Source organism: Maylandia zebra, linkage group LG5 (assembly GCF_041146795.1).
Source record: "Maylandia zebra isolate NMK-2024a linkage group LG5, Mzebra_GT3a, whole genome shotgun sequence".
NCBI classification, from domain to species: domain Eukaryota; kingdom Metazoa; phylum Chordata; class Actinopteri; order Cichliformes; family Cichlidae; genus Maylandia; species Maylandia zebra.
Genome location: NC_135171.1, coordinates 25,589,351 through 25,611,200, shown reverse-complemented (window position 1 = coordinate 25,611,200; position 21,850 = coordinate 25,589,351). Strand labels below are relative to the sequence as shown.

The window sequence follows — 21,850 nt, the reverse complement described above, 5'->3', positions numbered from 1 at the left end:
GAAAATGGCAGTTTGTGAAAACTTATGTGGCTTCTTCTGAGGATTGTCTTCAACCCAAACAATTGGGTAAAGTTTTGACCCAGTATTTGATCAAAGCTACCAAACAGAGTCAAGCTGTGGAGTGAATTGAAGAACTCGGCACATCACCAACCCAACTCCTAATTCATAACTTTTGAATAATATTTGGTCACACCAACCCAACTTACGAACGACTTTTACCCAGTATTTGAGTTAAGATAATAACCCAGCATTTTTTTAATGTGTCTCAACCATTCTAATATACAAAAAGCCAAACTAAAGAACAATAGTTAAGAAATTCTTACATTACGTTATCACATTCCTTTAAAGTTTTTAAATTTGAGCAGACTTGTACTTTAATTTCTTAGGAGTATGAAAACGGTTTCAGATGAAACTTGGCCCAGAGGTACAGTGGAGGAATATGTTTTGAAATCAGCCATCAAGGATGATTTTGAATATGATGTGACTGTTTTGCATTGACTGTACTGAATTTGAGCATAACTGTCCTTTAATTTTTGTGGAATCTTGCAGCTGATAGAAATTAAACTTGGCCCAGACGTGGCCCAGAGGAGGATTGTGTTGAAAGTTTGACTTCAACTATCACCCGATGCAATGTGTGCGCGCGCGTGTATTTGTGAACGCACGCGCACGTGTATGTGTACGCGGTTCTAAGTTTGCGACCAGGAATGAAGGAGAACAGGCGCTGCCGTAAAGTTTAGTGTAGAAGCGCACACAATTTATGCAGCGGATAAGAGGCGGCTGGCTAGACCGCGGCTCACAAATGACGGCTCGCTTGGCCGCGGTGAAATGAGAGCTAAAACGTGAGACTGGGATTTTTTAAAATTGTTTTCCTTCACCTAAGGACAAATGGATCAACAAGAGGTATCGTTAACTTTTCTTCGCAGCGACTACACTACATGGCTAGCTAGCGAAAACCTGCGACTTTACATTACAACAGAAAATAAAATATCACCAACTTATTAGGACGTTTCCATATAACTGCAGACACCAAATATAGAAGTCGTACATACTTTATCAATCTTTTAAAACAGCTTACTTTCAGAAAATACTCAACATGAGTGTCTGGAAGAGGTTTAGTCTGATCTACTAACGCGCATGCATTCTAAGTTAGTTATTTTTTGTGGTAATGTTAAGTTATGTCAGGTTTTTGAACTACAGAAACAGCGAGGAAGAAAATGCGGTTCAGCCTAGACACTCCGTTTAATGCCAGTTGTCTGCACAGGATGAAACAGACGTTTATGTAATAGGTGTAACCACAGCACAGAAAGCTTACAGCTACAACGATTACTGATAAAAATGTGTCTCATTGCTTCAAAACTTTGTTCTTATTCTTGAGTGTTTTCCGCTTAGCGGTTTGTGTCATCAGTGTCTTTTTTTTAAATGAAAGTATGAACGACAGTAAGGGCTCAATTTTTTTGTTTTAGGTCTAATATCGTTGTTAATGTTGGTAAATAGACATCAACGCGCTTTACGAATTGGTTGTATGTTTTTTCTACAATTAGATTATAGCACTTTTTTAGTTATAGAACTTTTATGTTATAACTCTCTTGAATAAGAAATTTTTAATCTCAAAGTTAATCTTTACATGGATACATAATGGATACTTAACCCTTTCACGGATAGTGGTCACTACAGTGGAGAGGTATTCAAAGGTTGTTATCTTGCATTTGTGTCAGTGTTGATGGTATACTTGCACATAAACCACTACATTGGACACTGACGTATCACTCCATACCCACCCACCCACTGGTCGTTTAATGTTACTATAGATGTATGTAGTGTGTAACTGTAATTATTGTTATTTAACCCTATCATGCATAAATTATGACAAAAACATCATGAATAAAAAAGAATCAGGATTCAGATTTTTTTTTCTCAAGTATTTTTATTAAGCTTTTCATGCCTAAAGATGAATAAAATACAGAAAAAAATTCCAGCATCATCACAGCATAATAGTCCCACCACCGTGTTTCACCATGAAGATGGTATTGCTTCCTTCTGACTCCCTTCTTTCTCTAAACATAAGCAGTGTCACGGTGCCCAGAGAGCTGTAGCTTTGTCCCGTCTGCCCAAAGGACATGCTTGCATAATCTTTCTCCAGGTTGTCCTTACTTATTTTAGTCTGATTTGAAAGTGTCTCTCCTGCAGAAGTGGAGTTTTTCTTAATCAGTGACCTGGTGGATTATTCCTGTGCAGGGTTAAATTGATTGTCTTCTTTTGAACAGTAATTCCTGACATGGCTAAATCATTTATGAGTGTCTTGGCAGTTATTCTGAGGTCTGTAGACACATCTCTCATTAGTTTTCAATGTCTTTGAAATCTTTCTCTTTCTCCTTCTGCCAGCCTTGTTCTTTAATGTGTCATGGATATACTAACAGTGGTGGACGGTTGATGATTTGACTTGTTTTGCAGCCACAGGACCAGTCAGCATGTATACCAGTGTATTTTAAAGTCAAGTGTGAGGCTGTCACGGCCCCTGTGTCTGATTTAAAAAAATAAAATAAAATCAGATTCTTTTGGACATGTGATGTTATTTATCTTCTAGTCTCTATATGATATTTAGTTTAATTATTTGTCTTTCTGAGTTTCTGTGTCTCTAGTCCTGGTTGCTGGTTATGATGTTAGTTCCCTTCTGTGTCCACTCTGTCCCAGTCTCATCTATGTTTCATCTTCTGCACGACTTCTATATTTTCTGTGTTTTGTCTTCTTTCTGCATCAAGCTGTTGTGTCTTTGTGGGGGTCTCAGTGTCAGTCATGTCTCCATGTTTATCTGCTGTTCTTGTCAGTTCTCATGTCTTTGTCTGGGTCTCTATATTCGTTTACCTTTCTGTCTCAGAGTCAAGCCCATGTTTTTGTTCTCATGTTCTGTTACTTCCTGTTTTTGTTTTGGTACCCTGTGCACGTTATGTTCAGTTTTGCTTCCCTTGTCTCATTTAGCCGTGATTAGTGTCAGCTGCCCTTCCACCTGTTGCCTGATAATTAGCTCATGAATTTGTTTAGTTTGTCATTTTTGCAAGGCGTCGAAAATAAAGCTGTTTTGAGTTTTAAACCTTATCTTACAGTACATGCACTTTTGGTTCAATTCCTACCTGCCACACAGCAGAGACTTGACAGAGGACATCTGTCCATTAAAGTTTGTATTCAGGTGGATCATAAAACAGGACAATGATCTCGAGCACATGTGAGTGAAGTTGGCCCCCCACCTTCTTCAAATCTAACAAAAGTGGTATCAAATGTTTGTGCTACGTTTGTGCTGCTATCATTTTAAAGATATTCATAAAATAATGTCCTGATGCGTGCTTAATCATCCAGGCAAATAAATCCCAAAAGGTTGATTCTGCAGATCTAGTTTGTGAATGATGGTGTTGAAAGCTGAACTGAAGTCTATGAACGGCATCCTAAAGTATGAGTCTATAGTGTCCAGATGTGTGAGGGCTGAGTGGGCTGTCTCCTACAGTATCTGCTTTTGGGTCCTGTTTCCAAACACATTGGCTTAACCTGCCGTGACAGATGGAAACCAGCACAAACGTTTCACATCAATTTTGTTTGATTCCATTAATGTGTGTGTGTGTGTGTGTGTGGGGGGGGGTTTGACCTTTACATTTTCATTAATATCTTCAAAACAGAAGCAGCACAAACCGGCACAAACGTTGTCAGTTGTTGATTTGTCCTGTTCTCATTGTATGACGAATTATGATGGCTGTTTGGTAGCTGTTTGCATACAATGCATACTCTCTCTCTCTTCGTGTGTGTGTGTGTGTGTGTGTGTGTGTGTGTGTGTGTGTGTGTGTGTGTGTGTGTGTGTGTGTGTGTGTGTGTGTTTCTCTGGTGAATTTCGACAACAGTTTTATGTTAATGTACAATCCTCTGCGCCAGAGGGAGTGTTTGCCCGGGGAGCAAAACAGGCTAGGACCACCACTGCCTACAATGTGTCCATAATAAGCATAAATGCAGGCAGTGAAGTTGGACACTCGCAGAGGTTATGTTGTGTTGAAGTCTAAATCAGGCTTTAGTGATGCACAATGAAGTTGGTCTTGTGTTGGAGCATAAGCGTCTGCTTCCAAACTTCATTCTTTTGTTGCAGTGTTTTTGCTCTGCAGCTTGTAGCATCAATCCTCAGGCTGAAAAATGACTTTTAAAAAAATAACTTATCATATACTTAATTTATCTTTAAGTAATTCAAGAAGCAGGAAACAGTAAAAATCTCCCAGAACGTGGTGTTATTGGTTTTGAGTTTTCAGCCACATGTTGCCTTCACTGTCACCAAAAGCAGCTGGAGGAGATCTCTGCTTGGTGTAAAGAGGAAGGTCTTCCTCCTGACTCCTCAAAGGAAGCTCAGCTGTGTTTGCTATGGCGCGTTCTTCAGCGCACGACGAGCCGCCTCAGCAAAGTGACCAGAGACCTGGAAACCCACCGCTCTCAGCACTTAGCAGAAATGGCGGAGGTAAGGTATCCCCTCTGAAGATATCAGAATGTGACGATAAGAGAGAAAGTCTGTTATCTGTCCTTTCTGTGCGTAAGGTACGCAAGTCGCTGGAGCAGATCAGATTCTTCACGGAGCACAAAAATGTTTTGGCTCAGGAGATACAAGATGAGAATGATCACCTTAAGGAGCAGCTGCGGCGCCTAATATCACTTCAAGGTGTGAAAAATTCTTACCTACACAATATACAGATTACAGTAACCCAAGAGCAGAATTAATGTAGTGTTTCCTCATTATTGGATGGTATATACCCATAAATTTCTAAAGACAGAGATGTTTTAGTCTCATACACTAAAGGACTCTACTTTCTTATTCTTTTAGCATCCTAAACATGCTCTATTTACTTGATTACCCACAAGTTTCGTGAGTAATCAACTCCCCTCACCGATTTCCTCTGTCAGATGCCCAGATAAGCGAGGTGGCTAAAATGCTGTACCAGCAGGGTCTCACAGAGTTGATTCACAGCAGCCCCAGTGAGCAGGTGGCGTACCTCCTGGTGGAGAGGGCTTCCCTGCTTGAGACAAGCGAGCTTACAGACAAGTTGACGGGTGATGGAAACACAGCCAACCATATGGGGACAGGAGCACAAGTGAAGAGCACCGGCATATCCCAGGTTAGAGGAAGAACATCACAAATTCAGTCTCATATGGCCAACATGCATATTGTTTTCCTAGTCTGTGACGCTGTCTTCAAATGTTATTCCACAGGCTGCCCACAAGGGGGCACCACGTCATGGGCAGAGCGCATGGAAAAAACTCTTTGGACTCAAGTCTTCACAGAACAAACATACTTTTATTCCTGTATGTATGTCGTTAGTTCGCTCATCTCCTTTAAATACTAACAAACACTAAGATTGCTCTCAGGAACTGATGCTGACTTTAGTTTTTGTATAATGTGTAAACATAAAGATCTTGCACGTTAGCCACTCGCCACATTAACTACAAACTCTTATTTTCTGTTCCAGTGTTATTTAGCTCTGTTCTGAGCACAGGTTAGGAAATTTGCATGGCAGAAGAATTTCAAGATACTACCCGACTGATGCATCTTGACCCACTGCACTTCTCAAGGTGTCCAGTTCTTGCATGGACCTTTAAACATTTACGCTATATGTTCCTGCTCCTGCTTACTTCCTTTTAGAGCTTGTCAGTTATTGCTGTATTGGACATGCAGTAAGTTGATGCGTGTTGTATTCGCAGGCTGAGGCCAGATTTTTGGCTGGCCAGGAAAGTAGTTTGGGAAGAGAGTGCTCCCGGCTGGAGCGGGACCTGGAGGAGGGCTCCCGCCGGCTGGCAATGGCACACAATGAGATCCGGCGTTTGACTGATGAGCTGGAGTCTGCTCATTTGACCCAGAGAGCATATGGTGAGAGATATTAATCAACAATTTATAAAGAGGCTGTCATTCTTAAACTGATTTCTCATGGTGGCTTGCCATCACAATTGTCTCTGTGTTTATATGGATATGCTAAATGCAGCTTTTCCTGGAGGCATTTGGTCCCTCCCATTCATGGACATTTTGCAATAATGCACTGAGGTAATTTCTTTGAATTTGGAATAGACGTTCACTTTGACTTAATCCTGAGGTGATTATGTTGTCCTTGCAGTACCACCTTGTTTGGTATAGCACACTCCTAAGTATAGTTAATTTAGTCACAGGTAATCTTCAGAATTACCGTACTAAATTGCAAATCAAGCAGCTATCTTGTTAGTTGCATTACATGCCATCCTTAGGCATCTGCAAGACGGGGGATTAGAAACAAACAGACAAAAAAAACCATGTTTTTACTTGCACACTTACACTATAGTTTGCTGGCTTCAGCTTGTGTGTATGGTAGAGGAAAAATACTAAGGTAACAAAGGCGTGATAAGCAGTCAGGCATGCAGCATTACAGCCTCCGTTTCCACCCACGCCTCTTTCTACAGTGGAGAAATTGTGGCTGAGCATTTCTTTGTGAAGTCTAAGGAATTTGGAAAGAAAGCGTCCGTACTTTTTAAAGTTTCCTTGAAGATGTTTCACCTCTCATCCGAGAAGTGTCTTCACTTCAGTTCTAAGAGCAAATGGTGGAGAGTCCCAGATTTTAAGCCCTATGGGAGTGTCCTCTACCTAATCACATCAGCCAAGGTGTGAAAACAGGTGTGGTTCACAATCAGCCAAGGTTTCGGGTGAACCCATTTTCACACCCTATCATGTGATTTACTGAGGTCAAATGTCCCAGGATGTGAGTGGGCATTAAGGCGTCTGGGAAGGGATCTAAAAACTGGTTTATAGATGGCAGACAGTTGGTGTCATAAACCCCCGCCTCTGTTCAAAGATGGTCGTTCACAGTGGACATAGATGGCTTCTTTCACTCGTCTTTCAAACCACAGAAAATGACTACAAGCTCCTTGGAAAACAGAACCAGCTTCACCCGCTCTAATCTGGGACTCTCCACCAATTGCTCTTTGAACTGAAGAAGCTTCTTGGATGAGAGGTGAAACGTCTTCAAGGAAACTTAAAGAAGTCCAGATGCCTTTCTTTCCAGGCTCCTTAGACTACAATGACCTGGATGACTGAGAACCTTCACAGACATTTCTTTGTGAAATGCTTTTTGGGCTGGATTTTTGCTCATCCTGCTGAAGGACCAGTAAATTTATGGCAAGGTGATAGGTTCATCATCCTTTGTCTGTCTGTCCATGCGTCCACAATTCACAAGATTCACTGGCATTGTTCTCGACTTTGTGTTAATGATTAAACACTAAAAAGAAGATCTTATATGTTCCTCATCAGGATAGAGTTTCTGTCACGTGGGGAGGTGTAGTCTAAGCTTGATTGTTTACTGGTAATTACAGTATGTGACAGCTCATCTCATGTAAAAGTAATGTAACAAATTATTAAAAAATACTCTCTCTGGGAAATAATTGCACTAACAATACACAAGCAAAGCATTATTTGAAGAAAAATTAACAAGTACTGTGTGATACACTGGTTGTTGTGAGTAACACATCAGAATTCTTTATTTCATTCACATTAGAGCCTCTCCTGGGATAAAAGAGAAAATATACACATACAAGGAGAGGGTCATTCAACGCACATCATCATCATAAAAAAGAAGAAGAAAGAAATACATCAATCAATAAATCGCCCATTTCCAAATGCAGTTATAACTTATCTACAAGATTTTCATAGGCTCAAAAGTAACTAGACATTTGGCTAACAGGCTATTTCATGGCCAGGTTAGATCTGTTCTCTTGTTATTCTGTAGTGTACAGTTCAAGATGGATTTGTTTTATTTGACTCTGAATACATATGTATGTCAAATGAACCTAGTAGAAAGCATGCAACCTCAAAGTTCAGTCCTATTTTCGTTTAGTGTAAAATAATCAGCCATGACTGCTTGAAAAGAAAATGCCACATTTAGCTAAATCTGGAACCGATTTTTAGCCTTGTTTGTATAACACATAAGCATACTCTTCAAATAAAACCGAAGTTTTGCACCCCTGTAACAAAACTTAACCAGCAACTTTGTTCAGAGTGTGTGCTTACTCTAGCTTATGTTGTTTTTCAGAGCCTGAGTTGCAATCAGCACAGCAGGAGGTGGAGCAGCTCCGGCAGGAGGTAGAAAAGCTGAAGAAATATGGTGAGAATTGTTTTGCATGTTTTCAGCACAAAATTGCCACTACGGATTCCCAACAGATAGCCAGACACAGTTTGTGATTCACTTTGGTTGTTATAATAGCTTTATAGTGGCTCTTTGGTGAAATGTCATTCAGCATTCATCCGTGCTCCAGCTTACTCCACACATTTCCCCTGAAACTGCGCCGCACATCCGCTGCAGCTGAGCCAACAACACACCTCGCCACTACCAAGAAATTGCATTCTAAACAACAGTTTTCAAAGAACTAATTGTGAAACGAAGACAAAAGCAGGTTTACACGCCCCATACAGTTCAGATTCATGAACTGGAATAAAACCCCTTCTTTTAGTTTTCCCTCCACCGCAGATCAGCAAGGAAACAGCTTTTATTAACCCCTCACCTGTAAAAGCCTGATGGGGTATTGTTGTCATCCTGCCAGGTGGGCAGGTGGCATTGAAACCCGAGTTAGGGTATTCAGATTCATGCCTCGCGTGTATCTCCTAAAAATCTCAGATAAGTTCAAGTTCAGATTTTAAGTATTCTGAAAATCTTGCGAACACGATAACTCGAGAAGGAAGTGACTTAGGATTTTTCCATTTACAACATAGATGCATCTACTAGTATGCTGAGGGGTAGTGCTGGTGGCCATCAGTGTTTTGTATAATAGACTTGGCCCAATAAATTTAAACTGCTGGAGCATTATTTTAGCTTCAGAAATGTGGAGTACAGCAGGTAGTACAGTCTTTAAAAAATAGAAATGAATCTTTTAATCGCATTTATTAAGTAGACCTTCAAAGTGTTTAAAGTAAAATAAAAACGATAACAGTGATAGCATGTTGTATTATTATTATTATCATCATTATCATCATCTAATGCAGCGGTCCCCAAGCCCTGGGCCACAGACTGGTACAGGTCTGTGAGTCGTTTGGTACTGGGCTGCAAGAGTTGAGACTCGGGTGTGAAATTCATGGTTTTCAGGGTTTTTAGCGTTATTTTTTAAATTGTTTTTATTGTTAACTCTGTTTCCCTGGGTCTGTTCCTGTGTGTTATGAAGAAATCTTCTTTTTATTTGGTACCAGTACTGGTTTTATTTAGTTGTATTTATCCGCGACACCTTAAAAGCTGGTCTATGAAAATATTGTCTGACATAAACCGGTCCATGGCGCAAAAAAGGTTGGGGACCGCTGATCTAATAAGTACTTTTTTGTTTTTTTAAAGAAATGGTGGAACTGCGAAAGACTAAAGAGCTAAATGATCGCCTGGACCTCGAGATCAGAGCCTTGAGGAATAGGGTTCGCTCCTTGGATGCTGAGAAAACCTCTTTGAAGCAGATGGTAAGAGACCAGCTAGAATAAAGTAATTTACAAAAACATACAATGAAGATTTTGGGAAACAGGTGCAGTAATTTATTGAAATGTGTAAACATACATGTATATACGGTGTAAAAGAGAAAAATAATTGTAACAAACTTGAAATTCAAGGTGAAATTCATCTTTATTCTTCAACGTAGCCTATACCCGCTTCTTCAAGGCATCTTATAATTTCTTTAAGTAGTCTTCAGAAATAGTTTTCCAGGCTTCGTGAAGGACATTTAAAGCTCTTCTTTGGATGTCGGCTACCTGTTGTTCTGTTCTCTGTCCAGATGATCCCACACTGCTTCAATAATGCTGAGGTCTCTGGGGAGCACTGTGTTTCACTGTGTTTTTTCTCTATCCTAGTGTGCGCTTATTGCATTGGAAATGTGTTTGGGATTGTTATCAGGCTGAGAAATGAAGGTGTTGCCAATCAGATTCTTTCCAGATGGCACTATATGGTGCATCAAAATTGGACTGTAGCTTTCTGCGTTAATGCTTCCATCAAATTGGACGAGATCTCCAACACCAGTGGCTCTAATACAGCTCTAAACCACCAAACACCACCATGTTTTTTTTTTTAACTCAATTTTTATTTATTTTTAATCAGCAGTGATACATCCTATACTTCCTCTTTACAACTGTACCCCTATGTACAAGCATATACTCGCATCAAACTACACAGAGCAGCTATGAATGTCCAGGAGCAGCATGTCACAGAAGCACACATACATATAAAGAAAAAGTATACACGAGCAGGACCTTCTTGCTGTGAGGCAACAGTGTTAATCACTGTGCCACTGTGCTGCCTGCTGTCCTGAGTTCAATTCCACCATCAGGCCAGGGTCTTTCTGTGTGGAGTTTGCATGTTCTCCTCGTGTTTATGTGGATTCTCCCCGGGTACTCCGGCTTCCTCCCACAGTCCAAGGACATGTAGTTAGTGGGGATAGGTTAATTGGAAACAGTAAATTCCCCATAGGTGTGAATGCGGGAGTGAATGCAAGTGCAATTGGTTGTCTCCTGTCTGTGTGTTAGCCCTGTGACAGACTGGCAACCTGTCCAAGGTGTACCCTAACTCTCGCACTAAGACAGCTGGGATAGGCTCCGATGCCCCCCGCAACCCTGAAAAGGATAAGCGGAAGCGAATGGATGGATGACCACTCTTTGGCCTTATATGAAGCAGTCTTTTACCACCACCATGTTTTACAGATGGCTGTAGACACTCACTGTTGTACCTCTCTCCTGACCTTCTCCATACATACCACACAAGATTTCACCAACAATTTGACCAACAATCACCTTGTTAATGCAAAAATACTATTTTATGCCTTCAAACTATGTTTTCTTTCGCCAACTAAAGACATGGCAATAAATGGGAATAAATTATGTGTTTTTCCAGCAGGCTGCTAGGAACAAAGTAGCAGGTTGTCTGTTATGTGTGTGCACAATAGTGGTTCATCCTGTAAGTTAGGTGCATTTTTTGTGCTTATGAATTTGACTAATTCATAAGTCAGCATTAAGCAGCTTAACAAACAAAAAAACATTCCTCTGAAAAAGGATCAGGTTGAAGGACTGGATTGAAAATGAGTGAAAAAGCAGCCAGTGTCTAAAGAAAAACTTTGAAAGACCTTCTGAAAACCTGGAGAACTATTGCTCAGGACCACTTTTTAATAAATACAAGGAGCTCTCACTTCTCTGAAGCAAAATATAATGAAATGAGGGTTGGGGCAAGACTTTTGTGCAATACTGTATCTTTGTGAAACTGTGTTAGATTTATTTGCTGTTACTTTCTGTGCAGCAAAATTTAGTTAAATTAAAACAAAATAGCAAAGTTCTCAGTTCGCATTTCGACTTTGCTGTTAATTCACGGCTGAATATGAAGTACATGAGAGGTACATGCACTTACATGTTAACTGCATGTGCAGAACAGACATTATGCAAATATATGTAGGATTGGTTTGTGTGTGTGTGTTTTATTTTGTAGATCGGCTAATTAATTATTTAAGCATCAAATAACACAAACATGAATGAATGAATAGTGAAATAACAACTTGTCTACTGTATGTGTGTTTGTCTTAGGTTGTGTCGCTGCAAGAAGAAGCAGAGCAGTTGAAGGCAGCCTTACAGGAGCTCCTAACTAAAGAGGTTCCAGTCAAACAAGCAACAGAGATGACTCAAGTAAGTCTGTTTAAACATGATGTATTCACTCAAGGTTTTGCATTTTTATGCTATATATACATATTTTAGTGACAGGAGCATTTGGAGGAAGTTAGCTTTGAAACCTTCTAAACTGGTCTTGTGCTATTTTTGGTACTGCTCTTACATAAATGCACAACTAAGAATGCAACAGCAAATTTGGGGTTTACATTGGCAGGAAACTCATATGCACAATGCAGGAGTGAGAGTATGACATGGAAAGTTTTAACTGCTGTTTGAATAATATAAAATAAACAAAAGCCTACTGGGAAAAGGAGCGAGGGCAAACATGAGCTCGTGAAAGAAAGGTTAGGCAGCGCTTGGGCAAACATAACACAGCTTGACAGAGAGAAAAACAGAACTATCTTTGCACAGATGGCTGGTCAGTCAGTAGGAGACAGGTGGGCAACATATATCAGCTGAAAGTAATTAATACAGTGAAGACAATGAGGACAATCACACTGGAGCCCGGCACAGAAAATAAGAGTAGAGACACAACAGGAATCACACACACAGGCAGGGGGAGGAACAGATAGAGAACACTTAGGTACCTGAAATAACAAAAATCAGAACATGAACTTAAACACATGGCTGTAAAACTGTCACCTCATTTCTTCAATAGCCAAAACAGCTATTCAAAATTCACTAATATCACTTTTGCTTTCACTCTAAGAGAGGATGTGTTAAAATCCTGCGCACTGTTTGTGTTATTCTATTTCAGTATGTGTTAAATTATAAAATATAATTAGAAATAGTTATAATTGGTTATAGCTGTCTAATTAAGGCATCGCACAGTTCATGCTGATTTGTCGACTGCACATTTGATGCTAATTTCCTGTTCCACCAAATCCCGAAGGTGCTCTACAGCAACCTGAACTTTCGATGAGGGCTTAATACACACCGGAGTAATGAGGGAATGAGACACAGAAAGAGAGCACAGCAGGGAGTAATCAGAGGTAACGAGACAAGGGGACGCAAAACCAGAACACAGGACAGGGACTATCAGAATAAAAACAGGAAACACACGGCAGGCACAGAGGCATGGACTTGACGCTGAGCAGAGAAAGTACGGAGCACAGGGACAGCAACAACAACTGCGACATGAGACACCACTGAACAAGAAAATAGACATGAAGACAGAACTAAAGCTACACTACATATGAGGGGCACAGGAACAAAACCTAAGAACTAGAAATCACAGACCAAAGAACAACTAGAGCACTAGACATACAAAACAGACACCAAAACACTAGCAGTCATAAACCATGATGAAATAAAAAATAAAAGTACAAAACTCAAAATACAGGGTCACCTACACAGGACTGTGACACAAGCTTACAAATACCTGAATATTATGTCTGCCCAACATCACAACAGTCAGTACAGATTGGCTAGAAAGAAAGATTTCATTATTTACGTTCTTCATATTGATGCGCTTGAATAAAATGTAAAGTTTGATTTTGTACTTCTTTCAGTCTCCAACAGCAGAGCTGGTACAGAGCAACAAGACCTGCAGACATTTGCAAGAAAAGCTCACTGCAGAGAGGAGAAGCCTTTTGGAAAAAGAGGAAACTGTAAGTAAATATATTAATAAGTTAAAACCGTCATGCAAACAAAACAGAACATCACAATGAACAGAAGACAACACATAAGCACAAACAGCACACAGAGACACACAAAGGCAAAAGACAGAAAACCTGGTATTTGATTCCAATACTAAACTCTATCTATTTCCCCAATTGTCTCTGAATCGTTATCTTACAACAGTTACCTAATAAATGTGTCTAACTTTAATCAGTGCATCAATTTACACAACTTTGCTTCTTATGACATTCAACACCCTCTTTGTATAACTTTCTGGGCTTTCTTCCCAGACCTTATCATCAATCATTTTTGGGCTCATTTTCACAGGCTTATGGCTGAGGTCAGTTCATGAAGTCAAAAATAATGACTGTTATGCCACCCTTACCAGGGCTCTAGACTAACTTTTTGACATGGGCGCACCGGTACGCCTAACTTTAAAAATTTAGGCGTACCGGCACAAAAGTTAGGCGCACTCAAATTTTTCAACCGCATCGCTTAACACCGCAGTTTTACATGTGCACTTTCTTTGGGGGGGGAAGTCCATACAGACAATATTAATTTCTAAATTATTAACTAACAAACTTGTGCTTAAAGTGCTTTGTCAATATTGTAGAAAATGTTAAAAACTTAATCATCATCTTGGCCTCCTCTGACGACCTGTTTGCTGCTGTCTGCTGCTGAAAGGCCGTGGGGAGAGGGGACACTTGGGCAGTGCATTTACTGCAGCATATAATGTGTTTTTCTGGATACACTGTGCTTTTTCAGCATTCAAATATTGATGGCACCATGTCAGAGCACTGGCTATGAATTTCAGACAGATCAGGCCTTAACTTAACAAAAAAGTTATCAATAGTTCTTTTCATCTTTTCTTATTACCCACAGCTACAGTACATCCACTTCTCTCAGGCCTAGGCTGCTCACTAGGGCTGAGTATCATCACTGATTTCTATAATCCATTCAATTCCGGTTCTCAAAGTCCTGATTTGATTCAATTTAGCCTCAGACAGTCAGAAATATTATAATTCTGATCATTTATCAGTACTGATACACATGAGACTTCATCAGAATTGTGAAAATCACAGCAGATGCCTTTGTGTGAAAGTAACTGAGAATAAAACACAGGAAAACATGAAGGAGATTTTCCTGGTCTGGCTTTTTATAGCAGATAACCTTAAAAATATTCTGCAATTTTGCATAATTTTAAGAAATTTAAATTTCTTCAGTATTGAACAGCAGAAATTAGGCTATCTTGTCCGAGGTCATTTAAGTGAAAAAAGAAAAAGCGCTGTAAACAACGCTAGACTGGTGGGTAATAAGCGAATGAATAATGCAGAAAACAGATTTGAGACGGGAAACTGTTCCTGAAGTACAGAGAGAGAGAGAGCTGTGCAGGAAGTGTGATTTTTATCGTGGTGGAAGCAAAACAGCAAAAGTCAGAGGGAATTCATGACGACATTGATCAAATGTGAAGCGCAGTTTGCTGCTTCTTTTGCTGCAGGCTCGGTGAATTTTGGTTGGAGAGAGGCAAAACCTGCAGCTCAGAATCAGCGCAAAAAGACGTAAACACAGCGCGGACCCGAAGAATCGCTAAGCTCCGACAGCGTGTCCGTGTTCAGGCCGTCGGGTGAGAAAGCCGAGAAAGACGAAGCTGATTCTGATGTGTTGGGTCCGCTCCGTGTTTGGGTCTTTGTGTGGAATCCGTTAATGAATTGATATCGCTTTATTCAAGCTACTCACCTCTCTCTTCCACCTGCACTTTCAACTGGACCACGGCCAATCAGAGAGGTCCCGCCCCTGACTATCTCTGATTGGTTTAGTCCACGATAGGGGCATAATGTGTGTCTGTTGTTGACCACACGGAGAGTTACAGAGATTTTTTTTTTTTATTACCGGAACAGTTGGTCGCACCTGTGCGACCAAATATTTATTTTTAGTCGCACCACTGAAAAATTTGGTCGCATTTGCGACCAAATTGGTCGCACTCTAGAGCCCTGCTTACACTAAAAAAAAAAAAGATTGGCCTATTTCTACCAACCATATGTCACAAAGCGCTCAAAATAGGCCACAAACCTACACATTATTTCCAGTTATTAAATCTCAAAACAACCTGTGTGCATCAACAGGTGTTCTTACAAATGTAAATAATGCTTGACCTAAATATATGGGTCACAAACAATTTGAGCATACGGGTCAAATGCTTAACGTTGTAATTTCAGTATATAAACACTTAGTACAGGTACGTAGTGTATACAAGTATATATGTCGCCTGTAATTTGCATGGAAGTGACACACCTGTCTAACACTGAACAGTTGCTCTCCAAGCTGTAGTGTATTTGTGAAAACAAGACTTTCTTTGCTTCTGATTTCACCCAGCAAGAGTCAGAAAACCTCTCGGAGCTGTTGCTGACTAATTGCGTCATGTCCAGTATGACAGAAAAATGTTGACTGTGAGGAGGAAGTAAGATCTCTCATGGTCTTTAAGGTTTATGTGGTGTTTGAGCTTTAGGTCTATATTTCAGTTTTGGGTTTCTTTTTTTTTTTAATCTAATGAGTGAATTCTTTATTCTTGTATTTGGTAGTTTGAGTTTTAGATTCCCGATTCGATTCCTTTGTATTATTCTAACAGAGAGTTTGATTTCTTTTCATATAGTTGAGTCTATTGCTTCAAGATGTTTCAAGTATGTTTCAAGATAGTTTGCCGTCTAGTGTTTGACTTTCTTTAGCTCCAGTTCCCATATGTGATTTTGTTACAAATCATCAGTTTGGGATTTTTTTTTAACCTTCATATTTTTTGTTACTTTATGCATATCAGCTATTAAAGGCCGCCTTTTGTTTACACTATTTGTACTGCCTACACCCTGCAGTTTGTTACCTCAACACACCTAAGCGCTACAACACACCTTGACAGGTAAACCTTTGCTGTTTATAATACAGAGTTTCAGCAGAGAAGTGCTGAATTCTTTCGTCGCTGTCAGGTTTAATATATACTAAATTACAATTAGAAGGATGATTTGAATGACATGTGAAAAGTGCGTCCACGAACTGCTTATCACAGTTTTAAATAGAGAGATCTAAAATCTAAAATTTAATGTGTTTCTTCCTTTGCTCTCAGTCTGACAGTTGTTGAGTAATCTTTCTGAGTAATCTTGCTAAATAGGTGGGACTGAAAACACACCTCTACCAAGGTGGATTAAGCAACCTCAGGAGACCTGTATTGTAAACAAATGTAAAAACTACCCGTCAACATAAATGATTCTGTAGCAATTACACAAGAATATCCAGTAATGTACCTGACTACAATTAAACACATTCACTTACTGAAAATCGGGGGCATCTGCTGTGGCAAATGGGTGCAAGCCTTTTACCACAAACTTAGTCACTGCTCGGTGACATTCATCTATCCAGGCCTAAAAGGAGCGAGAACTGCCAGCATCTGAGCCAGACTCTGTCTGTCCCTCTCATCATGGTCACCTAAATGCACAGTAAAGGCAGGTTTTGTAATAAGGCAGATTGCGCTAACATAATATGCACTGTTAGTTGATTATTTACCTGCCACATTAACGGGAGAGGACGTGCAAACATTACCGCTGCTGCTGGGTTGAGCTTCACGAGTCTGGAGCGGAAGCATTTGCTCACAAAACGCACGTGTTTTGTGAGCAAATGTTTTTGCATATTCGTAGCGTTTCCTCCTTTATGAAATATCTACTTGCAAGTATTGCAAGTTGCCCTGCTGTCATCTGTTCTCGTAAAGTATGACCAAACTTTTGAGTGTTTAAGCCGCTTAGGCGCCGCGTTTGCTGCCAGGTAAATGACGCTCCGCAACGTGGTGACGTCATTCGGGGCGACTGGAATCGATAAGGGAATCGTTTGCAAAAATGGCAAACAATTCCAAGGAATTGAAACAGTGGGAACCGGTTCTCAACAAGAACCGGTTTTCGATACCCATCCCTACTGGACAATGTGATACATAGATACATACACACACACAAACTCTTATAGACAAAGATATGCATACATGCATTCAATGGGATGAAAGACCAAGGTAACTAAGACAGAATAAATACAGTTTCATAGAGATCTGAAAGCCTTAGCTAGGTCTTCAAGTCTTCAAGTAAAAAACATGTCTGTATGTTATCAGCACATATTTTAACCACCTGCTAAGCGCTTGTGAGAACTATATGAAAGCTGCATGACCCACGTGACAACCCTGAATTCTGAACCCCTGTTAACAGGACTGTGACTTACTCAAGGCCTCTGGTTTTTCCCAACCAGCCTGTAACCCATAGTTTTTGTGAAAGACACCAATTTGTTTACAAACACTTGCCTAACCACCAAGCAATTGGTTGCAAGACAAACCAGTAACCAGTAAAGTAAAGTTGTGCTTTACAAACCAACACATTTAAAAGGTTGAGCAGTATCCATCACAGGTTTTGAGCTGCACTATTAAAAGTTTGCCTGCTTTTTCATGAGTAGTTATGGGCTGTCTTAGAAACCACAGGTGACCCTGATAACCTGCAGTTACAAAGAAGTTTTCAGTGCAGCACTGTATCCCATATAGCACAAACAATGTTCATGCTGGCAACAGCAACCAACTTCCAGCAAGTGCTCACCAACGACAAATGACGTTGCTGACCAGTTTTTAAGTGTGCATAAATGGTAAATGGCCTGCATTTGTATAGCGCTTTTCTAGTCCTTAAGGACCCCAAAGCGCTTTACACTACATTCAGTCATTCACCCATTCACACACTGGCGATAGCAAGCTACATTGTAGCCACAGCTGCCCTGGGGCGCACTGACAGAGGCGAGGCTGCCGGACACAGGCGCCACCGGGCCCTCTGACCACCACCAGTAGGCAAACATGGGGTTAGTATCTTGGTGCCGTATCTTGCCCAAGGATATTTGGCATGCAGCCAGCCTGGGATCGAACCACCGACCTTCTGATTAGTGGCTGACCTGCTCTGCCACCTGAGCTACAGCCACCCCAACTGAGGCTTTAGCAGTTCATTTCACAGTGATTGCCAGCAACCACCTGCAACTGGTCAGATAGTACTCTCTTTTGCCTGATAACCAGTGGTTGCCACGTGGTCGCCAACTATTCTCGGGGCCTGAATCTTTTTGTGTCCAGTACAGGGTGAGTAAGTTGATTAAGAGCAATCAGACCTGCCTGCCGATTTTTTTTTTTTTTTTTTTTTTAAATAGCGTCAGTGCTCACGAGATGGCTTTTGGTGACGAATTGAGACATTAGAAGAACATGGAGAATTTTTTCAGATGAGTCCCAATAATTTTTTAATAAAATAAACAGCCTTTTCTGTTACATTATACATTATATCTTTTTTCTCATCTGTTTAGATACATTCTCTTCAGCAGCAGGTTGACTGTTCCCAAACCAGTGTGGATAACTTTGTGCTAAATATCAACACCAGTGAAGACATCCTGCAGGATCAAATGTACGATATTCAATCCCTGGACCTTCTACCTCTCAGGATTTTCTATAAAACAGTCCCATGAATGAAGGTTTATATTCAGTGTGTGTCCATGTCTGTGTTTGAAGGCTGCTGAAACAAAAAAAGGCAGATCCCTATCTTTTTGTAAACACTCAGTCACATGACTCCTTTGTGACAGCGGATGAAGAGCCACAGACGATAAAGTGCGAAGAAAACAGACCACAAAAGGTAATTTCCCATATTTCCTCAGGTCTGCTTACACATTTAAACCTGCTTTCATGTCATAGTGCTAAAGTGGAAAAATAACAGTTGCCTAGCTCATGTTTTCAGTTCAAAGAGAAAGCTGCAAATAAATAATTCACATGTGCAGAAGGTGATACTTAATGCTCTGGGCAAACAAAAACAAACACAAAAACCCCAACTGTAAACACCAAAAATAAAAATAAATTCTGTCTGTGCTGATGTTTTCATTTTGGACTGTAGGAGTGTATTAATTGTCAACAAGCAATGAAAACTCTGCTGTCCTCCCAAGAGGAGTGTGAGGCACTTAAAAGCGAGATCTGCGAGACCCTGTACTGCATTGACGAAGAGCGAAGGTAACCTAACTTACATCAGTGTGACAAATACAATGAGTTTGACGTGTAATTATGATTAGACGTCCATTCATCCATACAGGAGACAACTATAATTAAATGGAATAAAACGGCTGTGCAGAGTGTAACACGTAGGCATCTTTTGCCATCATGAAATGAGCTTTTTGCATTTGATTTTTTTACCATGTCCCTTCAGCAAATTCCACGAGATGAAGCAAAAACACAAGGCCAAACTTTGCCGAGCCAAACAGAAATTTGAAGATGAAACCACCTGGCGTGATGAGAAGATAAAAAGTCTAGAGAGAGAATTGTCCTTGTGCTGTCATTCAGTAGCAAAGGTGAGTCTGCACTTGGATGTTTGAGGTGGAGCAGTAACATTGAGTCTTTTTACAGTTGCTTAGTCTGTATTTTATGTCCCCAAAAGAAAAAAGAAAACTGCTACTTGTGTCCTTCTGTTTGCTGTCTTATTGGTTCAGTGATGAAGCCAAATTTGTAAATGTTCATCAAGGGGGACTGTAGGAGCTGATATAAAGCTGAAGGTGGTAAATGTTTCTTTTTTCCTTTTCATGCTCAGGAGAAGGAGCTTGTCATAAGCATAACTGTGGAAAATGAGAAACTACTCTCTGAGAGGAGGAAGCTACTGCAACAGCTAAACGAGGAGGAGCACAAGAAGAAGGACAGTTGTCTAAAAGCTTCTTTATCCAAATGCAGGTACTGAAATTACTGAAATTTACTGAATGATAAGTCATCCAATCCAGACTTCATGTTCGTTCTGATCCTAAGGGTGGAACTTTTAGAGCTCGAAAACAAGAAACTCGGAAACCAAATATCACAAATGTCCAACCAGCTCGCTGTCCTGGAGTTCAGCCTGCAGAAGACGGAGCTGCTTCACTTTGCTGAGGTACCACTCGTGCTTAATTATGCTTTTATTTTATACACATGCTCCATGTTGTTTTATGTTTTCCATTTATTTGGCTATCATAAGAATGATCTATGAGCCTTTCTAATAAAATAGAAATTCCTAAACCTATAATTAGGCTCTGCCTCAAAGGTGTTGCGTAAATACACCTTGGTAAAAAAGAAAAATTATCTCTCTGCCAACTTTGGCCTTAGATCGTTAAATTTTCATCAAAATTTAACGATTTAATGATTGACTCTGTGACTACAAGCCCAAATCCTCACCCCTCCATTACCGTGCTTGGCAGTTGGTATGAAGTGTTTGTGCTGATGAGTTGTGTTTGGTTTTTGCCAAACAGCACTGGACATTCTCGTCAAACATCACTTTAGTCTCGTCTTTCCAAAGGACATTGTTCCATTGTGTGGTTTGCTCTGATTCAAGAGGCTTTCTCCTGGGAGCCTCTTCAAACAAGCCACATTTATTCACTTTTTTCTGATTGTGCTGTCATGAACTTTAACATGCTAACTGAGGTCTGTAGCATGTTAAATGCTAACATAACATAATTTAATATTTGTTGAGTCTTTGACACTGAATTACCTACACTGATACAGCCTGACTGTGTCCTGGGTCTTAACAGATAAAGCCCATCTTTTGAATTTAATATTAATCTGCTGCTTGTTTTGTGTGATTAAGAAACTTAAGAAAATGCCAGATGACCAGCAAGTTTTCAAGTCTCTTCCTCAGCAGTCTTCAAGGTAGGTCCAGCAGTGATTCAGAACTTGCCTCAAATTAATTTGTTAGGAACAATGAAACCTAATTAAATGTCTGTTAACTTTGCATCCACAGTGTGATTTCACCTGAGCAGTCTGAAGCTCAGGCCTTGTTGGATGGTACACTTAGAGGTCACTCCAAGCAGACAGATGGGACTTGTTACAGTCGTGCGTCTGAGATTGTGTGTCAATCAGCAGATATGAGCTACCTGAACCTGACCTCTACACAGAAAAACCACTTGAACCGCTCAGGTCCCCTGGCTGCCCTCAGCAGCCTTGAAAATCTGCCTTCCTGAAGTTTTCTGTTTTATTTGTAAGTTAAATTAATAAATAAGATACAAACTGGGTTTGAATTTCATTAAAACAATCAAATTAAACCAGCCTGAATTTGTATCAGTTTCTAAATTTTGTGGACTTTCGCATCAAAATTGACAATTTTTGCATTTGTTCTCCATCTTAAACTTCAAGGTTTTACATTGGAAATAAGTTATCTGAATTTCTGGAGCAGGCCCACATCTCATAACACTCCCCTTTCAATTATTTGTGTATATTTGACCCCTTGAGCTACAAGCAGTTTGTTCTTCTTTTAGTTCCCCACCTACCTTCCCTCATCTCTTTGTCTCTCATCTCTTATTAGTGCATCTGCCTGACCCAGGAGACGTCACCAGTCCCTTCTGAGCCCCTCCCCCAAAACCACAGTCTGGTTTCATGCTCATGCCAACTGCCATTATCTCTTATAAGTGCTATCAATCCTAAATGATGATATGGTTCCTGCTATTAAATGGGAAAAAAAAAAAAATTCCAGTTCACTAGAATTAAAATGAATGTATCTAACATAATTACTGCACAGTTTAAAGATTTTAGGGACTGGTGATCAG

At 40.2% G+C, this 21,850-nt stretch overlaps 1 protein-coding gene across 4 annotated transcripts; it reads left to right on the top strand.

Annotated features, from left to right (window-relative positions):
* Positions 1 to 743: 743 nt before the first annotated feature.
* On the top strand, positions 744 to 21,676 carry si:dkey-264d12.5 (uncharacterized). 4 transcript variants are annotated; one of them, XM_023154965.2, is made up of 19 exons: positions 744 to 900; positions 4,310 to 4,483; positions 4,561 to 4,681; positions 4,924 to 5,135; positions 5,230 to 5,322; positions 5,719 to 5,884; positions 8,067 to 8,138; positions 9,354 to 9,469; positions 11,567 to 11,665; positions 13,159 to 13,257; positions 18,617 to 18,714; positions 18,819 to 18,939; positions 19,195 to 19,307; positions 19,501 to 19,642; positions 19,879 to 20,015; positions 20,088 to 20,205; positions 20,896 to 20,957; positions 21,049 to 21,285; positions 21,610 to 21,676. In XM_023154965.2, exons 1-18 carry the CDS (start codon positions 886 to 888, stop codon positions 21,266 to 21,268), a joined length of 2,178 nt encoding a protein of 725 aa, XP_023010733.2. In that variant the 5' UTR covers positions 744 to 885; the 3' UTR covers positions 21,269 to 21,285; positions 21,610 to 21,676. The 4 variants fall into 4 exon arrangements, with proteins under 4 accessions (XP_023010733.2, XP_076740209.1, XP_004548660.2 ...); XM_076884094.1 differs by lacking the exon at positions 21,610 to 21,676 and having other exon boundaries at positions 4,313 to 4,483; positions 21,049 to 21,349; XM_004548603.4 differs by lacking the exon at positions 21,610 to 21,676 and having other exon boundaries at positions 21,049 to 21,349.
* Positions 21,677 to 21,850: the final 174 nt, after the last annotated feature.

Excerpts from the sequence above, each read along its gene's own strand:
- si:dkey-264d12.5 (XM_023154965.2), top strand. Across the intron at positions 11,666-13,158 it reads AAGCAACAGAGATGACTCAA|TCTCCAACAGCAGAGCTGGT; the intron begins GTAAGTCTGTTT and ends TACTTCTTTCAG. Across the intron at positions 18,940-19,194 it reads AAGAAAACAGACCACAAAAG|GAGTGTATTAATTGTCAACA; the intron begins GTAATTTCCCAT and ends TTTGGACTGTAG.